At 32.4% G+C, this 21286-nt stretch overlaps 4 protein-coding genes across 9 annotated transcripts; 1 reads left to right on the top strand and 3 right to left on the bottom strand.

Moving 5' to 3' along the window:
* Positions 1–360: 360 nt before the first annotated feature.
* On the bottom strand, positions 361–2140 carry LOC133676818 (cytochrome P450 CYP94D108-like). Its single transcript, XM_062098568.1, has one exon. It carries the CDS (start codon positions 2033–2035, stop codon positions 536–538), a length of 1500 nt encoding a protein of 499 aa, XP_061954552.1. The 5' UTR covers positions 2036–2140; the 3' UTR covers positions 361–535.
* A 5019-nt stretch (positions 2141–7159) lies between these two features.
* Positions 7160–8922, bottom strand: LOC133677045 (cytochrome P450 CYP94D108-like). 2 transcript variants are annotated; one of them, XM_062098886.1, is made up of 2 exons: positions 8358–8922; positions 7160–8216 (listed from the first exon to the last, which is right to left on the bottom strand). In XM_062098886.1, exons 1-2 carry the CDS (start codon positions 8828–8830, stop codon positions 7331–7333), a joined length of 1359 nt encoding a protein of 452 aa, XP_061954870.1. In that variant the 5' UTR covers positions 8831–8922; the 3' UTR covers positions 7160–7330. The 2 variants fall into 2 exon arrangements, with proteins under 2 accessions (XP_061954870.1, XP_061954869.1); XM_062098885.1 differs by having other exon boundaries at positions 7160–8922.
* Positions 8923–11767: 2845 nt separating this feature from the next.
* Positions 11768–16438, top strand: LOC133677670 (fatty acyl-CoA reductase 2, chloroplastic-like). Of its 5 annotated transcripts, none has more exons than XM_062099791.1 (9): positions 11768–12069; positions 12269–12310; positions 12427–12626; positions 13026–13126; positions 13233–13443; positions 15055–15216; positions 15338–15425; positions 15494–15900; positions 16133–16438. In XM_062099791.1, the coding sequence occupies exons 1-9, from the start codon at positions 11995–11997 to the stop codon at positions 16299–16301; spliced, it is 1455 nt and encodes a 484-aa protein (XP_061955775.1). In that variant the 5' UTR covers positions 11768–11994; the 3' UTR covers positions 16302–16438. The 5 variants fall into 5 exon arrangements, with proteins under 5 accessions (XP_061955775.1, XP_061955773.1, XP_061955774.1 ...); XM_062099789.1 differs by having other exon boundaries at positions 11769–12069; positions 12207–12310; XM_062099790.1 differs by having other exon boundaries at positions 11771–12069; positions 12207–12310; positions 15338–15413.
* Positions 16439–16785: 347 nt separating this feature from the next.
* Positions 16786–17799, bottom strand: LOC133676981 (carboxylesterase 15-like). Its single transcript, XM_062098807.1, has one exon. The coding sequence runs from the start codon at positions 17797–17799 to the stop codon at positions 16786–16788; it is 1014 nt and encodes a 337-aa protein (XP_061954791.1).
* Between the last annotated feature and the right edge of the window lie 3487 nt (positions 17800–21286).

Genomic DNA, 21286 nt, shown 5'->3' on the forward strand with positions numbered 1-21286 from the left:
ATCTTTGATGAAGACCCATCTGTGAAGGATTTTTTTAAAAAGTTACATCAAGTTTTAATAAGGCTACCGAAGTGAATTTGACATGTTTGATTCAAAAAAAAATTCAAATCTGATTTGATTTAAAATAAAAATAAAAATAAAAATCATGGTCTTGGCTAGTGGATATGATGGTGGGTCACTAGGTTTTGTGGTTTTAGTTTGTTCATATGTTTCCCAAGTGGACGTAAAATCTTGAGACCCTTTTAAAGAGAATTACATTAATGATAATTACATTATCGTTCATTGGCGGCCCTCCTCTTGTTGCATGAGTCCAACATGGAGTGAGTTTAAATATCATATAAAAACATCCAACAATAAATATAAATTCAGCAAATTTCTATGGGTACTATTAAAGCATAAACACCATGAAAGGGAAAACAAACGAACATAGGACTAGCTGCCAGTGCAGTTGACCCAAATACTAGCTTGCCGTGAAGCTAGTCAACATTATTAATCATGCGTGGAGAGATTTTGTCGAGCTCATCCTCATTTCCACTCATCTTTCCTTCACCTTAACCTGCAATCCACCTTTCATCCTTAGTGTCAAGGACAACAAATGATCCGGGCACTTTTCCTTGTTCTGCACATCAATCTCAAATCGCTCAATCACCGACGCTGCAATGGATTTCATCTGGATATAGGCCATGTCTTTCCCTAGACACATTCTTGGCCCAGCATGGAAAACAGGAAACTTGAATGGACTCTCTTGCCTGTATATTCCATTCTCTAGCCATCTTTCAGGAACAAAATCGCGGCAATTCTTGCCCCAGATACTCTCCATCCTTCCCATGGCATACGCGTGATATGTTACAAACCATTTCTTACCCACAAATGTACCGTCTGGCAATACATCATCACTTTGGCAAGCTTTTGTATCCACTGGCACTGGTGGATACAATCTTAATGTCTCTGAAATAGCTGCCTGCAAATAATGCATGTCTCGGAGCTCTTCAAAACTGTAAGTATCACCGAGATTTTTTCCGTTGCTTGACCGAATCGTTTCAAGCTCCTTTAATATGTTCCTTTCTACATCCGGGTTTAATGATAGTAGCCAAAAGAACCAACTCAAAGCAGAGGATGTCGTGTCTCGGCCTGCCAGAATAAAGCTTATGACAATATCTCTGAGAAATTCAGTTGAATTCTCATCCTTCCCTATAAACCGTGAAAGAAAATCTTCATCATTCTTTCCGGTCTTTTGCTCCATTCTAGACCGTATCATCTCATCCGCAAATTCATGGACAATTTTAACTGATTCTCTCAATGTTTTCTCTGTCCCAACGTTGAAAAATCTGTTAATTTTCCAAAAAACTGGAAGAACATACATGAATCTCCCCGAGCTAAGTGTGGCAGCATCTTCAAACGCACGCATAAACTCACCACCACTGGTCCCATCGCCGCCAAGACAAGCAGGATCAACATTAAAAGCCACTTTACATATATTATCAAATGCAAACCTTTCCAATATGTCTTGCAAATCCAACACATGCTTTGTTTCCGAAGCTTTGGCAAGAATTGGAACTAACCTTGTCGAAATTTCAACCTCAACATTATCCATGACAAAATTTCGGAGTGACTTTGTATTGAACTCATAGCTAGCAGTTTTCCTCTGGACTCTCCATAGCTCACCATCCGAGTTAAAGATTCCTCTACCGAGGAAGTCTTCAAGAAGGTTGATAAACCGGTCTCCTTTCGGGTAGTTCTCAAAGTTCGTCTTGAGAATATACTCAACATTCAAAGGGTTTGCAGTGATGATGCCATGGACTTTGCCAGGACGGTGAAAGACAGCAGTGTTGGTGGGGCAATGACTGAGTGTTTCTGTAGTCCACTCAAGGAACCGGTGTCGATTTCTTAAGAATTCCGGTAAGGCCCCTACTATGGGATAAAACTTGAAGCCCTTGTTGGCAGGTTTCTTCTTTGAAGGGAAGAGAGCGTAGAGGTAAAAAAAGAAGGAAAGAAAGAAAAGTATCAGCAGAATTTGAAGGGACAAGACTTCCATGATTAGAAACCGGGAGAGTGAACGCGGCAGCGACAGATTTTCAAGAAGATGTATGAGTGGTGGTGGGTGGTCGCTTACTAGCAACTTGAAGATATGTGTTCGATGTTAGGCTTTATTAAAGCATCTCGAGATACTATTTAGAAAATTCAAAATGGTAATATAATTTTTTTAACAGTGTCGATATAGGTTTTTTTATATATATATACATTCTAATTGTAAAAAAGTTATTTAAAAATTTTAATTATATTTTAAAATATTTGATACATAATTATTTTAACAACTTGATGTGATCTAATTGACTTAACGCGTTTAAAAATAACCCGAATGATTCTCAATAAACTCAGTATTAAAGGATAAAATTTTAAAAAAACTTAATTAAAAAAAAAATAAAAAAACACATGAGTCAATTCGGATAAATCTGTCAAATTCATGATACAAGTGATGAGACTAGAATAATCTTATAAATAACAAAAAAAAACGTAGATTTTAAAAAAAATCAAAGGAAAAAAATGAAAATTAATGAAAAAATTACTATTATAATAAATATTATTTTAGTATTTTTACAAGGAATATCATTTTGTAAAAACAATTAATAAAATAACATTTTATTTAGCAATTTCCTTAAACATTTAAAATAAATACTGAAAAATCAGAATAATATATATATATATTTTTTTAACTTTCCATTTAGCAAAATATATATGGATGGTTAGTGGACAAGGAAGGAAAGAGGTTCGATTCCATTTCTTTGGGCCCTCAATTTATTTCGTAAAAGTTTTCAATCAATTTAACTTTGGAAACCACCATTTGTTGTTCAGCACGTGTGTTCCAGGCTTGAATTTTTCTCACAATTGAAGTTGACAGTACTGTATAGGGATGCGGATGTATTGCCAACCAAAAATCAAATCTCAATCCACTATTTTAATTTGTTGCTAATATTTTTGATATTTTTTTTTAATTTAAAATTTATATAGATGGATGAGATTTGAATTTATAATTATATATTCAATAAAATCTTGATACCATGTTAAATAATTGTTTCAATTTAAAAATAAAAATAAAAATTATTATTTATATTATTTTTTTAATAAAAATAAAGAAACTTGTTAAGATTTGATATGATTCGGATAATAATTATGTGCAATACACATATTTATTTATTTGGGGGATCACTCGAAAGAAAAGAACCCAGAAATCACGTCAGGTTTGCGGGTTTTCACTGTAGAGCAAACTACCTTTCCTTTATTTCACAAGCAAGAACTAATTAACGTGATCTTTTATAACATAACATAGGACCTTTTCTTTTAAGAGAATTATAGTAGCCATTTTAAATTCACTTGTGCCATAGAAGTTTATATATATATATATATATATATATATATATATATATATATATTTGATATTTATGCATGATTGTATTTTGTATATAACATCAAGGTGTTGGTCTAATATATATGAGTTGGGGCTCGGAGGTTTGCTACGAGGTTTTAAATTTGAATTTTTCTATCAATAAAAAACCTTCTTGGAGCCACGAGTTTTATTAGAATACAAAGAATATTTTTGTATAAAGGTTGGTTTTGAGTCCTAGAGAAATCATTTTTTTTTAAATTCAAATGTTTTATGCTAAAATTTAATATGATTTATATATTTTGGATCGCTTTGATGTACTGATGTCAAAAATAATTTCTTAAAAAATAAAAAAATTCATTTACATGTATTTCGGCATAAAAAATTATTTGAAATGTAATTTCTACCATACCAAACATACTTAAATGATATCTAAAAAAAGTCTTTTAAAACCTCACGATGCTTTATGATATGATTTTTAAAAAACAATGAAGTACATATATACATGTATATATTTATATGAACATGAAGACACCATTTGGCAATATATGGTTTGTGATGTCCTCGACCTACGCGCACCACCAGTTTGTAAGTATGCTTCACCGAGCGTCGGAAGTACTGAGCCGGCGCTCAAGGTTCTGCCGTTTACATGAAAGTAGATGCCTTACTGGTTTTTTTTAAAAAACTTTTCTCTTTGTTCTTTCTGAGTTTTTTCTTTTCTGAGAAGAAGGGTTGGCTGTATTCACATGTCTTGTATGGCTCCTCTTGTGTCGATATTCGTGTTAATTTTCATGCATACTCTCACTTTATACGGAGCTTAAGGTTTTTGGATTCATCTGCTTGTTTCCAAAAGATAAAAAAAAAATAAAGAAAAACATGATAAATAATTTCCCACAAACATGATAAATAATTTCCCACATTCTTTCTCATTTAGATGGGTTTTTTTTTTGGGTGCCTACATGGAAATATAATATAATCCATGGCTATCTCTAGTGATGACAACTTATGGTGTTTTTTTATTTGTTTTTTTTTTCTTGACCGATTTTATGGTGTTTTGGAGTTTAATAGGTTTTTTAGAATCTCAATTTCAATTCATGGCTATAGAACATTATTTTTCTATGTAAAATGGACAATTATCCAATAATATTCAATTGCTATAAGAAAATTGATAGACATGGGCCCGGAAATTAAATTAGGGATAAAAAATTTATTTATTTTTCTTTTATTTTACTTTAAATTAATATATATTTTTTGATGTTTTTAGGTTATTTTCTTTGTCAAACACAAGTAGCTTCAATTTTTACCAAACCCTATGTGATATTCCGATACAAATACACCAACACTCTATTTTTTAAAAAATATATTAAAATAATTATTTTTAATTTTTAATATATCAAAACTATAAAAAAAATATTTTAAAAATATCAATTAATTAAATTATTTTTTTATATGAAATACAGTACTTTCTGCAATCTCAAAAAACTACCTAAATAAATAAATAAATAAATAATACAACAAATTTATATTTTTGTCATGTATTGGACACATGATATGAGATAGATTTCATGTTCAATTATTAAAGGAACAGCATTCACTTACAAGATGCCTCTCCGCACCATACACTTTATTCAGAGGTCACCGCCAAAGTTTTTTTTTTTTTTTTTTAACACAGTCAACGTAACTGTTTCAATTTTTTATTTTTATTTTTGATGAAATAGAACATTTTAAAATTATCTTGCCTTCTTTTAGTAAATGTCCGTTGCTTTCTGAAATATCTGGTTTGTTAATTAATGTCTCGGTTGAGAATACTGTATTTTTTTGTCAAAAAAATTTCATCATATATTTTTTTACCATTTATTTTTATTTTTTATACTAATTACCCAATTTATCCCATCTACAATACTACTCATTTAACTTGCGTTTAGCCGCGGGTATTAATTTTTTTATTTAAAAATAACGGATATATAGATTACTTCAATGTGTCATTTAACTTGCATTTAGCCGTGGATTATAATTTTTTTTAAATACCGAGTATGTAGGTTGTTTTAATATGTTTTTTATATAAAAAATAAAATATAAATTAAAAAGTCTATGCAAGTAAGATCAAGATATTTCATAATATAAAATGAGATATGCATCCGACTGCTATAGACACTTGGCGCTGGGGCTGCCATCCCTAAGCGCTTGGACCAGACCCGTACACCTGGTTGCAGACCCAGACGAGCGGGCTTGTAAGTCCGCATGCCTGAGTCTGCAGACCCGCGCACTTAGGGTCTGTAGAATCCCAAGGGATTGGAGACCTGTGCCATTGGGTCTACAAACCTAGCAAAGAAAAAAAAATATAATAACAATTATTGTTGTTGTTGTTGTTCTTATCGTTAATAATTAAAAAAAAACTATTACTATAAATAATAATAAAAGTTTAATATTATTTTTAATATAATAAATATTATTCTTTCTATTTTGAATATTATTATTATTATAATAATTAAAAGTATTAATATTAAAAATATATAATTTACTAAAAGAGCAAAATGTCCATTTATTATTTGTCTAAACGCAAAACGTACACTGTGGATTGAAATAGTGTAATGACAGAGTTGCTCTTGCCACACAGAGTTACAAAGACCAAGGTGAAGTTATTTTTTCATTGAAATGAATTAGACATTGAAATGATAGTTTGGGAGAAAACAGTTAGTGCAAATTTTGGTGGAGCATGATGAGGCTGTAGACACTTGGTGTTGGGGCTGCCATGCCTTGAGCGCTAGAACCAGACCCGCACGCCTAGCTGCAAATCCATGTGAGTGGGTTTGCGGGCCCACGTGATTGGTCTGCAGACTTGCTCACTGTGATCTGTAGAACTGCGTGTTGGATGCAAATCCGCACGCTTGAGTCTCTACTGACTTACACTTGGGGTCTGCAGACCCCCTGAGAGGTTACAGACCCGTGCGGCTGGGTCTGCATACCTTGTAGAGAAGAAAAATGAAAAAAAATATTACTATTTTGATTATAATTAATATCATGAATATAATTGTTGCATGTGTGCGGCGTGTCACGACAATCGTCTACTCTCAAATATATGTCGAGTAATCTTTTTGGCGACTCCGTTTAACCAAAATTAAAATCTATGTTGAGTATAGTAATAGTTCATTGGTCAACCTGAAATCTTTTTTGGCGACTTTCTTTAACCAAAACTGAAATTTGTGTTGGTTTGGTTAACCTGAGATTCTTTCTGGCAACCTCATTTAACCAGAATTAAAATTTTATGTGAAACTATAATATTTTTCTTGAATTCATTAAAATTAAGCAGATATCTTATTCACTTTCTTTTTATATATATATATATATATATATTATAAGTGTATTATATTATAATTTCCTTTTTTTTCTAATGCAAAATTATTAAAATGGATGCAATTTAAAAGGGTGATATAACAATGACATATGAAATGTTTATGCATCAATAAAATTTAAGTGTGGTTTGAAATTTTTTTAAGTTAAATTAAGTTAGTTAAATTAAGTTTTAATAAGGATACTGAATCGTGAATTTAACTTATTGGGTAAAAAAAATAAAATTTGATTTGATTTTTTATAAAAAAATATGATCTTGGCTTGATTTTTGTTTGTTTATTTGTTTCTCAAGTAGACGTTAAATCTTGATATCTTTTTAAAGAGAATTACATTAATGATAATTACATGCAGCCCTCCTCTTGTCGCATGAGCCCAACATGGAGTGAGTTTAAATATCATATAAAAACATCCAACAATAAATATAAATTCAGCAAATTTCTATGGGTACTATTAAAGCATAAACACCATGAAAGGGAAAACAAACGAACATAGGACTAGCTGCCAGTGCAGTTGACCCAAATACTAGCTTGCCGTGAAGCTAGTCAACATTATTAATCATGCGTGGAGAGATTTTGTCGAGCTCATCCTCATTTCCACTCATCTTTCCTTCACCTTAACCTGCAATCCACCTTTCATCCTTAGTGTCAAGGACAACAAATGATCCGGGCACTTTTCCTTGTTCTGCGCATCAATCTCAAATCGCTCAATCACCGATGCTGCAATGGATTTCATCTGAATATAGGCCATGTCTTTCCCCAGACACATTCTTGGCCCAGCATTGAATACAGGAAACTTGAATGGACTCTCTTGCCTGTATATTCCATTCTCTAGCCATCTTTCAGGAACAAAATCGCGGCAATTCTTGCCCCAGATACTCTCCATCCTTCCCATGGCATACGCGTGATAGGTTACAAACCATTTCTTTCCCACAAATGTACCGTCTGGCAATACATCATCACTTTGGCAAGCTTTTGAATCCACTGGCACTGGTGGATACAATCTTAATGTCTCTGAAATAGCTGCCTGCAAATAATGCATGTCTCGGAGCTCTTCAAAACTGTAAGTATCACCGAGATTTTTTCCGTTGCTTGACCGAATCGTTTCAAGCTCCTTTAATATGTTCCCTTCTACATCCGGGTTTAATGATAGTAGCCAAAAGAGCCAACTCAAAGCAGAGGATGTCGTGTCTCGGCCTGCCAGAATAAAGCTTATGACAATATCTCTGAGAAATTCAGTTGAATTCTCATCCTTCCCTATAAACCGTGAAAGAAAATCTTCATCATTCTTTCCGGTCTTTTGCTCCATTCTAGACCGTATCATCTCATCTGCAAATTCATGGACAATTTTAACTGCTTCTCTCAATGTTTTCTCTGTCCCAACGTTGAAAAATCTGTAAATTTTCCAAAAAACTCGATGAACATACATGAATCTCCCAGAGCTAAGTGTGGCAGCATCTTCAAACGCACGCATAAACTCACAACCACTGGTCCCATCGCCGCCAAGACAAGCAGGATCAACATTAAAAGCCACTTTACATATATTATCAAATGCAAACCTTTCCAATATGTCTTGCAAATCCAACACCTGCTTTGTTTTCGAAGCCTTGGCAAGAATCGGAACTAACCTTGTCGAAATTTCAACCTCAACATTATCCATGACAAAATTTCGGAGTGACTTTGTATTGAACTCATAGCTAGCAGTTTTCCTCTGGACTCTCCATAGCTCTCCATCCGAGTTAAAGATTCCTCTACCGAGGAAGTCGCCAAGAAGTTTGATAAACCGGTTTCCTTTCGGGTAGTTCTCAAAGTTCGTCTTGAGAATATACTCAACATTCAAAGGGTTTGCAGTGATGATGCCATGGACTTTGCCAGGACGGGGAAAAACAGCAGTGTTGGTGGGGCAATGACTGAGTGTTTCTGTAGTCCACTCAAGGAACCGGTGTCGATTTCTTAAGAATTCCGGTAAGGCCCCTACTATGGGATAAACCTTGAAGCCCTTGTTCGCAGGGTTCTTCTTTGAAGGGAAGAGAGCGTAGAGGTAAAAAAAGAGGGAAAGAAAGAAAAGTATCAGCAGAATTTGAAGGGACAAGACTTCCATGGTTAGAAACGGGAGAGTGAACGCGGCAGCAACAGATTTTCAAGAAGACGTATGAGTTGTGGTGGGTGGTCGCTTGCTAGCAACTTGAAGATATGTGTTCGATGTCAGGCTTTTATTAAAGCATCTCAATATACTATTTAGAAAATCCAAATTGGTATTTTTTTTATATACATTCTAATTGTAAAAAAGTTATTTAGAAAAATTAATTATATTTTAAAATATTTAATACATAATTATTTTAACAACTCAATAAAATATAATTGACTTAACTAGTCTAAAAATAACCCGAATAATTCTCAATAAATCTAGTATTAAAAAATAAAATTAAAAAAATCTCAATTAGAAAAAAAATAAAAAACATCAGAGTCAATTTGAATAAATCTGTCAAATCCATGATACGGGCCATAAGACAAAAATAATCTTATAAATAACAAAAAAAACATAGATTAAAAATAAATTAAAGGAAAAAAACTAAAATTAGTGAAAAAAATACCATTATAATAAATAGTATTTTAGTATTTTTTTTCAAGATACGTGGGAATATCATTTTGTAAAAATAATTAATAAAACAACATTTTATTTAGCAATTTCCTTAAACATGTAAAATAATATTAAAAAATCAAAATAATATTTTTTATTTTTTTTTAACTTTCCATTTAACATCTCCGTTATAGATGCTTTTTATAGATGGAAAGGACAGGATCGAATTGCTATATAAAATATGTTGACTAATGCTGCTGGCTGAAAAGATATAAAGTTTCGAAGCCTTCATCCCTATATATATATATAAAAGAATCAACATCAACCTCGGAAAATATGAAAGAAGGAAAATATATAATATATGGATGGTTAGTGGACACGAAAGGAAATTAAGAGGTATTTTTTGAACTTCGAAACTTGGTCATCTTTCTCTTTGACCATTGTTTTGGAGTTCAATAGGTTTTGTAGGATCTCAATTTCAGTCTGCATCTTCTTAACCTATATATATGAGCTTTTCATGGCTATAGATCGAATGTAATAATCGTGCAATCTCTCTCTCCTCAGTTTCACCCCTCTCTGGAAAAAAATGAGGGACTAAAAGGCAACAAATATAAAATCGAAGGACTAAAACAAAGACTGAAAACATCCTAAAATAAAGTTACTATTTAGTCCTTAAAAGTAAAAAAACAACAAAATTACTACCGAATGAATGGGGCTATGTTTTTGTATCAACGGTGCTCAATAAACAGTGTAATGTCTGAACAATAAAATCAACAATGACCAAATCATACCGTAAAAGTTATATATATTTTTTAATATATTAGTTAATTTTTATATTATTATTTATCAATGTGCACGTTGATTTAAACATTCATGTTAATTAAAAAAATATATCATAACACATTTTTCTATGTAAAATGGACACTTAACCTATAATATTCAATTGCGATAAGAAAATTGATAGACATGGCCCCAGAAATTAAATTAGGGATGGCCATATTCTAGATTATAAGGCATAATTAAAGATATATGTTATTGTACAATTTCAAGGAATAAAGCCCTCACCGAAGGGAAAAAGACATGTCTATAATTACATGCAAGTTTGGAGATCTGGACTTGTAATTTACCTAGTTAGATTATTTTCTTTTTATTCGAGAAAACTTCATTTTTCGAAAAGCGTATTTTGTTGGTTCAGATGAGTGAGTAAAACTCCGGCTATCCGAGGCTCTTATAAAAGATGCACGTCCGGATTTGAACTCGAGATATGCTGTGCAAATTTTAAACTCTTTACCACCACGCTACACCCCACATAAATTTACCTAGCTAGATGCTAAACACAATTAAGTAGGTTCAATTTCCACCAAACCCTATGTCTTATTCCGATACAAATACACCAACAGTCCATTTTTTAGATGTAAGGCTAAGTTCGTATTTAATATTGTAAACCATTTTTCAAGAATTTATCATTTGAAATTATATTAAAATAATTTTTTAATTTTTGACTTATCAAAAATATAAAAAGTATTTAAAAATATAAATTAAGTAAATGCTTTTTTATGTGAAATATACTTTTGCACTCTCAAAAACTATCTAAGTCAATAAAAAAACAAAACAACAGATTTATATTTTTGTCATGTACTCGACACATCATGATATGAGATAGGATTTGATGCTGTTCAATTTTTAAAGGAATAGCATTCACTTTCAAGATGCCTGCCGCACAATACACTTTTTTCAGAGGCCATTTTTTTGTTTTTAAGCACAGTCAACACAACTGTTTTAAAAAAATCAGAAAAATAGTACAATTTAATATATCATATAAATCTTCAATAATCTTAAAATTTATAAGATTCAATGATCTTTAAAGAACAAACTTAGAACATAACTAATTGATTACATCTCTTAAAATTAATTATCTTTTAATTAATATTATTGTAGTTGAAATGAAACATTATTAAATTGTATTATTTAATTTGTCAGAAAATTATCATTATATTACCTCGCTATTTATATTTATTTTCTGTACTAAGTACTCAATTTATATTACCTACAAATATTTGCCTTAATATAAATTACTATTCATTTAATTTTTATTTTGCTGTGAGTTATATATTTTTTTTAAAAAAACTGGGTATATAGTTTGCTTTATTCAAGTTACTAAATTAGCTAAATTTATTAAACCCATGGATGAGCCAAAAACTCTAGCCTTTAATTTTTTTTTAATTTTTTAAAAAGCACTTATATTACCTTAATATTTAATATTTTACCAAGGAAAAAAATTAGACCGGCCCCGCCGAGTGACCCGTGACTGCTATCTAGTTTATTCTAAACAAAATAAGGATATTTTGGTCATTAAAAATTAAAAAGCTGATATTCTTGTGAGTGGTCGACCCCACCAGCACCAGCACCAGCACCAGCACCAGCGAAAGGATTCTGAAATCACACCTATTCATTTGGTACACTTTTGTTGTTTTCATATTGGAACTTGCAAACCAATGGGAATTTATTAATTAATCTAAACATAATGTATTGAATGCAATCCATCCTCCTCCAAACCTGCTGTAAGTTCGAGGCACATTTTTCTCAGCCAAGCTTCAAAAACACTAACGCAATAGCATTGCCTTGTTGCTAAAAGTCCTCGAGGACAAATCACTCCATGGATCAAGGATCACCACCACCATGTGATGGTATTGGCATTGTCGAGTTTCTTCAAGGAAAGAACTATTTCATTACAGGTGCAACTGGGTTTCTTGGAAAAGGTCAGTAAGGGACCTAGCATTAATAATTTTCTCCCCCTCGTATTTTAATCTCTTAAATTGAATATGCTTTCTTGATAATCTAAAACTTATAACCATATTGTTGAGTATTTTCAATCTCTCTCTCTCTCTTTTTTTAGCTTTGGTTGAAAAGATGTTGAGAGGAATTCCTGATGTGGGAAAGTTGTTTCTCTTGATCAAGGGGAAAGACAAGGAAGCTACAATGAAGCGATTGAAAAGTGAAGTATGTTTTGTATATCATTCTTGTTTAACGAAATTAAACTTTCAGTCCCAAAACTCTTGATTTATTTCCAATAGAAGACTCTTGATAAGAAATTTGACTTGCTCTATTTTAGTTAGATCATAAATGCAGAAGTTTTCAAGATCCTTAAAGCAATTCATGGAAGTTCATACGAAGCCTTTATGGTGAGCAAGCTGGTTCCAGTGTGTGGGGATGTTTGCTCAGCAAATTTAGGGATTGATGCTGACACAACTAATGAAATTGCCAAAGAAATTGATGTGATTATCAACTCAGCAGCTAATACAACTTGGGATACAAGGTAAAGTTTTCTTAATTTTTATTTTTTTTTAATAATCATCGAGAGTATATTGAAAATGCCATAAAACTAATAATCAAAGAAAAATACAAGAATATAAAAAAAGAAAAAAATTAATCTACTATATCAAACAACAAAAATATTAATTAAGATTTCTTATTAGACTATAATTTGATGTCATCAAAGATTTTAAGAGGTTATTTTTTGTATAAGTAAAGTTTAAATTCTGAGTATTAATTTTATGTCTAGTAAAGTTTAAGAAATTAAGTGCCATGTAATTTTATGGCGTTATCTTCCAAGCCATCCAAGTTGTTCACTATTTTTTCTTTCTTTTCAATTTCATATGTTACTATAGCAAATTTAGTTTTACTTTTGTATATTTACATGAACATGAATACGTAGGTACGATGTTGCTATCAACATAAACACGAAAGGGCCTGCTCGTGTCTTGGAATTTGGGAAGAAATGCAAGAAACTTGGACTTTTCTTGCATGTATCATCTGGTGCGTACAAATGGAGATCAATAGCCTCATTTGATTATTCTTATAATCTTATTAATTAATAACTGGATCAAGGGGGTAAATATATACCATATTATGTATTACACAGCTTATGTTAACGGAACAAGACAAGGAGTATTCTTTGAGAAGCCCTTCTGCTTGGAACTAAGGACTGCAAGGAGAGACACAATCACCTCAAAAGCTCAAGAAATCTCTGTCCCCTTTTTGGATATCGACGCTGAAATCAAGTTGGCTTCTGTTGCAGTCGAATCTATTGACAGAAATGCAGATCGAACCATGAGAGAGTTGGGAATGGAAAGGTATTGATTTAATCCCTTCGAGCACCTGCATATGTTTGTGTCAAATTGGCAGTCGAGCCCCAGTGACGTAAAATCCATCAATCTAACCCTATATTCATTAGATTTAGGCAGTGGATGAGCCCCAGCTAGACATTCATTTTCTTCCATTAAACCCCAATGAGATGCAATATATATAATATTTATCTGTTAACTGTCACTAAAATGAGGAATATAATACTGAGAGTCCTTTAATTGGATGAAGACACGTGAAAGTTGAAATTCCTCAATTTGAAAAAGTAAATCAATTAAAATTGAAGAACATTAAAGTACGTATAAGATTAGACCATTCAAAAATTGTTCTTTATTCGTAGATTGTCCTTTCCATGCATTTAAAGGCGCTAAAAGGTTCCCATCTATCTTCTATTTTATACATACAGTGAAACTATAACATGTTTCTTGAATTCATCAAAATTAGATATCTTATTCACTTTCTTTCTTTCTTTCTTTCTTTCTTTCTATATATATATATATATATATCAAGTATACAATATAATATTATTCTTTTTTTTTCTCATTTAAAATTATTAAAATGTATGCAATTTATAAGGGTAAGGGTGATATGATGATGACATATGAAATGCTTATGCATCAATTAAATCTAACCAATAAAATTTAGATAAAAATAATAAAAATATTAATATTAATATCAAGTTGAAAACAATAATATGAGAAGTTTTTTAATGAAATACTCTGAATAACAATTTCTTGATATACGTTTATTTTTGGTAAAAAATAAAAGCATAAAAATCTAGAAACTATCTCTTACCTCGATATCAATAAATATCAAGATCATTAATTCAAGCTATTCAAAAGCTTATGATACTAGAGGAGATCACTTCTGTACAATATGATTCTTTATTATCTTTTAATTACAACATTTTTCTTAATAATATTACGAAAACAAATGAATACGATGGTATTTTTCTTAAAAATAAGCTATAATTAAAAAATTAAATTTAAAGTGCTTTGAGAAAATAAATTATATTATGTAGTTTTTTAAAAAAATTACTACCTTTTGATATTAGTTTCGGGATAAAAATTTTCTAAATTTAATTTCAATCAATAAAAGAATTTAAAATTATACCAAGTTGGGGAAAAAATAAAAAAAACTATAAAAATTATATTAAATTAAGGTTAAATATTTTTATGGGTACGTGATTTGTTAATAATTTTATTCAATATACATAATTATAACAACTATAATAACACATAAAAAAAAGTATAGCCATATAGTGGAATTACTAAATAATTAATTGTATATGAATAATCGAATGACTAAAATTATATCATCCCGCAATGCTGGGCATAGAAATATTTAAAATATTTAGAAGATTAACCCCTGCAATGCAGAGCACACAGCTGTTTAAAGCATGTAGAAGGTTTACAACTTGATATACATGCATGACCATTGAAGAAAGTAAAAAAAGAAATCATTTTTAGGACCTCATGCATCCGTAGATTCATAACTAAGAAGTTCTCACGTGACAGATAATATCAGATCATGAATTTTCTTACAAAAACATGAATAAATAAATAGGACTGTTCTGAAGTCACTACTGGTTGTTCATATAGGGCGAGAATCCATGGATGGTGCAGCACTTATGAAATGACCAAGGCAATGGGAGAGATGCTAATAGACAGCATGAGATCTAGCATACCTACTGTCATCATCCGTCCAAGCTTGATTGAGAGCACCTACAGAGAACCTTTTCCGGGATGGATCCAAGGATACAAGTATGCTTCCATTTTTTGACATTCTGTTGTCTCTAAGTAATATTACTCCACTTGTGTATTTCTAATCAATTCTTAAGTGCTCCATGAGTCAATTTCTTGATATGTAATGAGAAAACAACAGGGTGCCAATCTTAGCAGCTTATGGACAATGTCAGCTGCCAGGTTTTGTCGGAGACCCTGATACAATTGCAGATACAGTAAGAGTGTGTGTGTGTATTCTCCAACCCATGTTAGTGTTTTGTTCTTTCTCATATTTTGATAACAATATTGATTGTAGATTCCAATGGACATGGTAGTGAATGCAACTTTGACAGCCTTAGCAAAGCATGGGATTGATGGAAAACCAGAACTAAATGTTTACCACGTCGCGACATCCGTGGCAAATCCGCATTCGTTTAAAGATGCCTTCAACTACGCATATGATTATTTCTCTTCTTCACCATTATTAGACTCAAAAGGGAAGAAGATTGCTATCCGTCCCATGAAGTTTTTGGTCTCGATGGATAGCTTTACCGATTTCATAAAGAATGAAGTAGCGCAACGAAGTGGACTTACACCTGATGATAATGTGTACATGTCGGATCCCAAGCGGTATCTTCGAATGCAATTGGCATGTTTCAAGACGGTGCATAGATTTATGCGGATTGCTAATTTATACAAGGCCTATATGTTTTATAAAGGAAGGTAAGGGCTTTACTTTCACTTAATCATATACTAATGTCAAGATTAATCCTGTCATGGGACTTCACATGAACATATTTAAAACAAGTTTCTTACCGAACCGTTCTACTTTTAAAAGTTTGAGAGAAAATGCTTAACTTATTAGCACAACAGTACCAAACGAGGTTTTTGTTTTGTTTTGATGTTAAAAGCTAACCAAAGTGTGGGAATTAATCTATATATGGTTTGTCGTCAGGTTCGATGTTACAAATACGAAGAGATTGATTGAAGACATGTCCATTGAAGAGAGGAAGAGGTTCAATTTCGATATAGAAAGCATAAATTGGGAGCATTACATCAAAAGCGTTCACATTCCAGGTGTAAGAAAGCATCTTCTCAGACAGCCTCCTGCTGCTAAACTGTAATTTATTCAATAGAGGGTAATAAGCAACTTTCCCAACAGTTTCATTGCCACTTGCGCGCACTTAAGATCCTAAACAATAAATTCCTTCCTGTAGTGTTACCTTGAAGGCTTAATTAAACAAAATCGTTTAAATAGGAACAGAGTGGATGGAATCTATATATATATTGGCCTATGGAGCCATGAAGTAAGAGATTGTTAGGTTAGAATTAAGAAATTATGACGATAATATTGCAATAGGCTTTTTTTTCAAAAAAATAAAATGTAAATTGTATTTCACGAAAAATCGCCAATTATCCTATAATATTCACTTGCCAAAAAAACATTCGTCAAATAACATGTTAAATGATTTTCAATTCAAAAACAGGAAAAGATCAAGCAGCAATACTAAAAGATGGAGTTGCTAGGCATTTTTGCAACAAGTAACATGGCAAAATGGCCATATAGCAATGAAATTAGAAGCGAAAACATCATGATGATCAATACCCTCAGCTCCTACTGATAAAACTTACAATCACCTCAATCATCTTATTAGTTTGGGTAGCTATCTCTGGATCCGTGTCAATGGCAAGCTTATTAAACTGGAAGCTGTGACTCATTCCATAATTCATAAAAATCTCTACTTCTTTGCCAGCTTTCTTCATCTCCTCGCAATATTCCAATTCATAGTCTCGAAGCAAATCCATCTCCGCCATCACAACGAGCATAGGTGGAAGTTTCAGAGTGGTTAGTGGTGGGGCTTGAAGACCTATTGGCCACACAATTGGGTGCTCCCCAGTGCTACCAATAGGCACGGCCAATGACGTGAACTTTTTCATCATTTCTCTTGTTGATAATGGATTTTCAGGTATTTCCAAATATGACTTACTCGGCTTGTCCGATATGAAGCCAGGTTGTATGGCTATCCCGCCTCTTAGCCTTAAAGGCTCAATGTCATCGAACCCTGCTTGAGCTGCTACTTGATGCACTAAATTCCCACCGGAGCTATCCCCGACCAGAAACACTCGATTAAAATCAGCATAGCTCGTGAGCCATTGATCAGATAATTCGCCGCGAGCATTGGCACGGAGCCAGAGCAACGCAGCATAAGAATCCTCGACGGCAACTGGGAGCCGATGTTCGGGGGCCAGCCTAAAGTAGACGGAGACCAAAACAGCTTGAACCGAGCTCACCAGTCGTGTACAGAAGTGGTAGTATAAGCTCCAGTCAGGTTGGCATATGCAATAGCCGCCGCCGTGAAGATGAAGGATCAATGGTATCTTAGCTTTGGTTTGGACATTGCTTTTCATTTCTGGGACATAAATTCGGACTGCAAGGCCTGTTTTTGGATCGATAATTTGGTCACGAACAGCCACCCCATTTATGAATTCTTCGTGGGGCGAGACTGGTTTCAACAAGGGCTCCATCTCTGGTGTACCCGTCCAAGTTCGGTCCACAGTTCCATCCTCGAAAACTCGAATCCAACCAGGAACTTCATCAACAATTTTCTTGTTGGAAGCCATGGCTAGTTCAGCTTCCTTTCCGAATGTTGTTACCGGAATCGTTATGGCTGGTAGCGTAGGATGGATGTGTCCTTTATAATGGGAGGGGGCAGGTTTTCTACTTGCCGGTCAACCACTCTTACCATGATTTCTCGATAGACTTAATTCATAATAATCTAACTTCAAATGTTTTAAATCATTATGCATTTTAATTTTAAAAGGGATAAATCTGGTACCAATGTACTATTCTAATAATTAACATATGAATAGATAGGCGTGAAATATAATTTTATTAATTATTGGTATAATTATATTTATTGAATTTAGTATGTTTTAGTCGAAAAACTTGAAACACATAGTTTTTATATGGGTTTTGATTACCCAAAAAGAGATCAACTCTATGCATGCAAAAATATGAGAATGTCTCCACGCCACATGCCAACCCACTCCAAGCCAAGACTGTGTTTGGTGTTCCACAGACATTTAACTTTGTGGAACCCACTCGACGGATATGACAAAGAAATCCCGCCCCTCTTGACCCCGTGTTTCTCGAGTGGCGTTGTGTTTTTATTTTTTTAATAATTGCTGAGTTTTTTATTTTTTATATTTTAAAAATATTTATTTTTACAATTTTAGATTGTGTTCATTTTAAAAAATAAAAAAATATTTTTATAGATTTCCAAACAAAAAATATTTTAAAAAACACAAACAACATACATAGCTGTTATATGATACCAAAAAAATCTTATTAAAATTAATATGATTTAATTTGTTTAAAAAATAAAAAACAATGTATCCAAATATAAATGAGAATCACATCTATCTTCGGGTCCTGTTATATGATACCAAAAAAGAATAAAAACCTTCTTGTCATTTGGGCCATGCCTAAACGCAGTGATGGATAGCCCTCTTGTGGGCCAAGCCCAATAAACATACATAGCTGTAAACAGCATGGATAATTGCTTATCGATTGGGCCTGGCCCAAGAAAGAATGATGGATAACTTGCCGTTAAACGAAAGACATGGTTGCCAGCTGTTTGGGCCAGACGCAAGCGACAAGGAAGGATAGTCTACAATTAAATGGCAGGGATTATTGTCCATTGAGAATAGCCTTTCCAGCCCTCTCGTTCAAGCCCTCAGCAAACTAGACCTCGTCACAACCACTCTGGATTAAATCCGTGTAAATTTTCAAAAAGCTTAGCGACAAGCATATATCAAAAAACAATTATTATGGAGTAAATAATATTTTTTAAAAAAATATATAATTAAAAAAATAAATTATTAGATAAAGATATTTTTATCACTTTTAATAGGTCTTATCTTTCTCTCTGTGTCTATCTCTTTTTTTAAAATGAGTTCAATGAATAATTAATAAAATATAACTACTTATCCCTTGGTATAATAAATTTTTTCCATGTATCATGATATAGAGTTATTATATATATAAAAAAGTCAATATGACATAACACTTTCTTGGATATTTAGACATTATTTGAGAATGCGATCCAAATAATATTTTATAAATTATTTTTTTGTTTAAAATTAAATTTTTATATTTAAATTATTTTGATATGTTGATGTTAAAAATAAATTTATAAATTATTTTTTTGTTTAAAATTATTTTTTATATTTATATTTAGACATTATTTGAGAATGCGATGCAAATGTTATATATATAAAACCTATTAAACTTTAAATAGAGTTCAAGGTTGGCTCCCATCAGTTCCATAGCTCCATTTCTATGAACTAGCATATTTACTAGAAAAGTTTTTTCGACAGAGATAGAGTCTTGCTCAGATAAAGAAATGAGCAAGAGAGAAAAAAGGAAAGCACTCTCTCTCTGTCTCTCTCAAATTACATAATATCTTCATGAATTCCATGATGCATGCACATACACGTATTATACATATATTTTTCTCTTTTCATTTCAGATCTTTTCTGCTTACATCTTCGAGGATCCTTCACTATTTGTCTCATTAATTCAATGAACTTTTGCTAATTATGTGACGTACGTGGGTATCTGAGTAGAAGCAGAGCTTGGATTTTTAAAATTTATTTGATGCAATTTGGACACCAAAAGGTGGATATGTGGAAAATTGTTGCCGTTTGCTTTAAGCAAAGATGGTTTTCTCTACAAATCTATGGGAAAAAAAAAAAAGAGTATGCACTAGTACTTGTCCCATCAAAAAGCTGATCAAGAAAAGAGGATTAATTGCATGCCATATATATTTTTCAACCTCTAAAGATCTTGTCTATTTGCATTGACTTGTACAAATTCCATGCATATTCAACATATTATACACATTATTTCTTTGTCAATGACCTTTGTTGTGCTAATGACTAACATCACTAAGGAATAAACCGTATTTGCTTTAATGTTATGGTTCTGTGAATGGATTCCACTATCTTTTCCTTAACCTCTCGCTAATCTTGCCTCTTAGCGTGAAGGAATTCCAGTGATGATCGGTCGGTTCATTAACTTGTGAGGGGGACTTGCAGTGGAATCTGACATTATCAATAGAGTTACGTTGTTAAATACAGTCGACAACAACTTATTGGGTTGTTGGGGCATCTTTTAAGATGTTCAGTTTCTTTCATGTTGTAAAAAGTTTTTTTATATATATAATAATTTATTAATTTATTAATGAAACAACGTTCATAAATGACAGGAGAACATGATGAGTTTAAAGAAAATCAAGAAAAAAAAAAGGGATTGGAAACAAGTTTAATTAAAGTATATCAGTAACATCAGAATCTAAGCTTCATTTCTTGCACGCTTCCTGCCTGTCTTTCCAGGCAAGTCCAAATGACAAAGGTCTGCCAAAACTTCTTCTGCATCTTTCCAGTTGCAAGTGCCCACCATTCATACAATAGATTATCTATTGTTTTTGGGATACACAACATAACTCTCCATTCATACAATTTTGTAAGAAGTTTCCATCAATTTGCTCCAATGGATTGCTTTTGAGACATTCATGAATTTCAAGTGGTGGAATACAGATGAATTTGATAGTACCTGGTAGGGAATTTCTACTGCTAACATCATTGCTTGAAAGGGGTTATACATGCTGTTTAACTTCTGTACATACGATCATCATCATTTTAATACTTCTCAACATTAATATCATCATATCAGTTTCCTGCTGCAGTACTGGTGAGGTATAAATTTGAGATGATGGCAGCTAATCCATAAAACTAGTGAGTAAATACAATTGTAGTCATCATCTGATTAATGAATCTGCAGGAAAATATATTAGTATCAAAGAAAGCTGGAATCGAATTCTCGAAACAAAAACCTAAAACATTACACGTTTTTACCCCTTGTTAATTAAATTGACTTTTTCTCTCCTAAGAAACCCCTGAAATGACTTCTGTAATTGTCAATCATGCAAAAACACCTCTTCGAACTTTGAAAAATAAATTATTTTATCAAACGTGAAAAAATAGATGGTCACTTGGTGATAATGCTGTCCTCCACTTATATTCTCAAGCTAACATACGTAACCAT

Source organism: Populus nigra, chromosome 17 (assembly GCF_951802175.1).
Source record: "Populus nigra chromosome 17, ddPopNigr1.1, whole genome shotgun sequence".
NCBI lineage: Eukaryota > Viridiplantae > Streptophyta > Magnoliopsida > Malpighiales > Salicaceae > Populus > Populus nigra.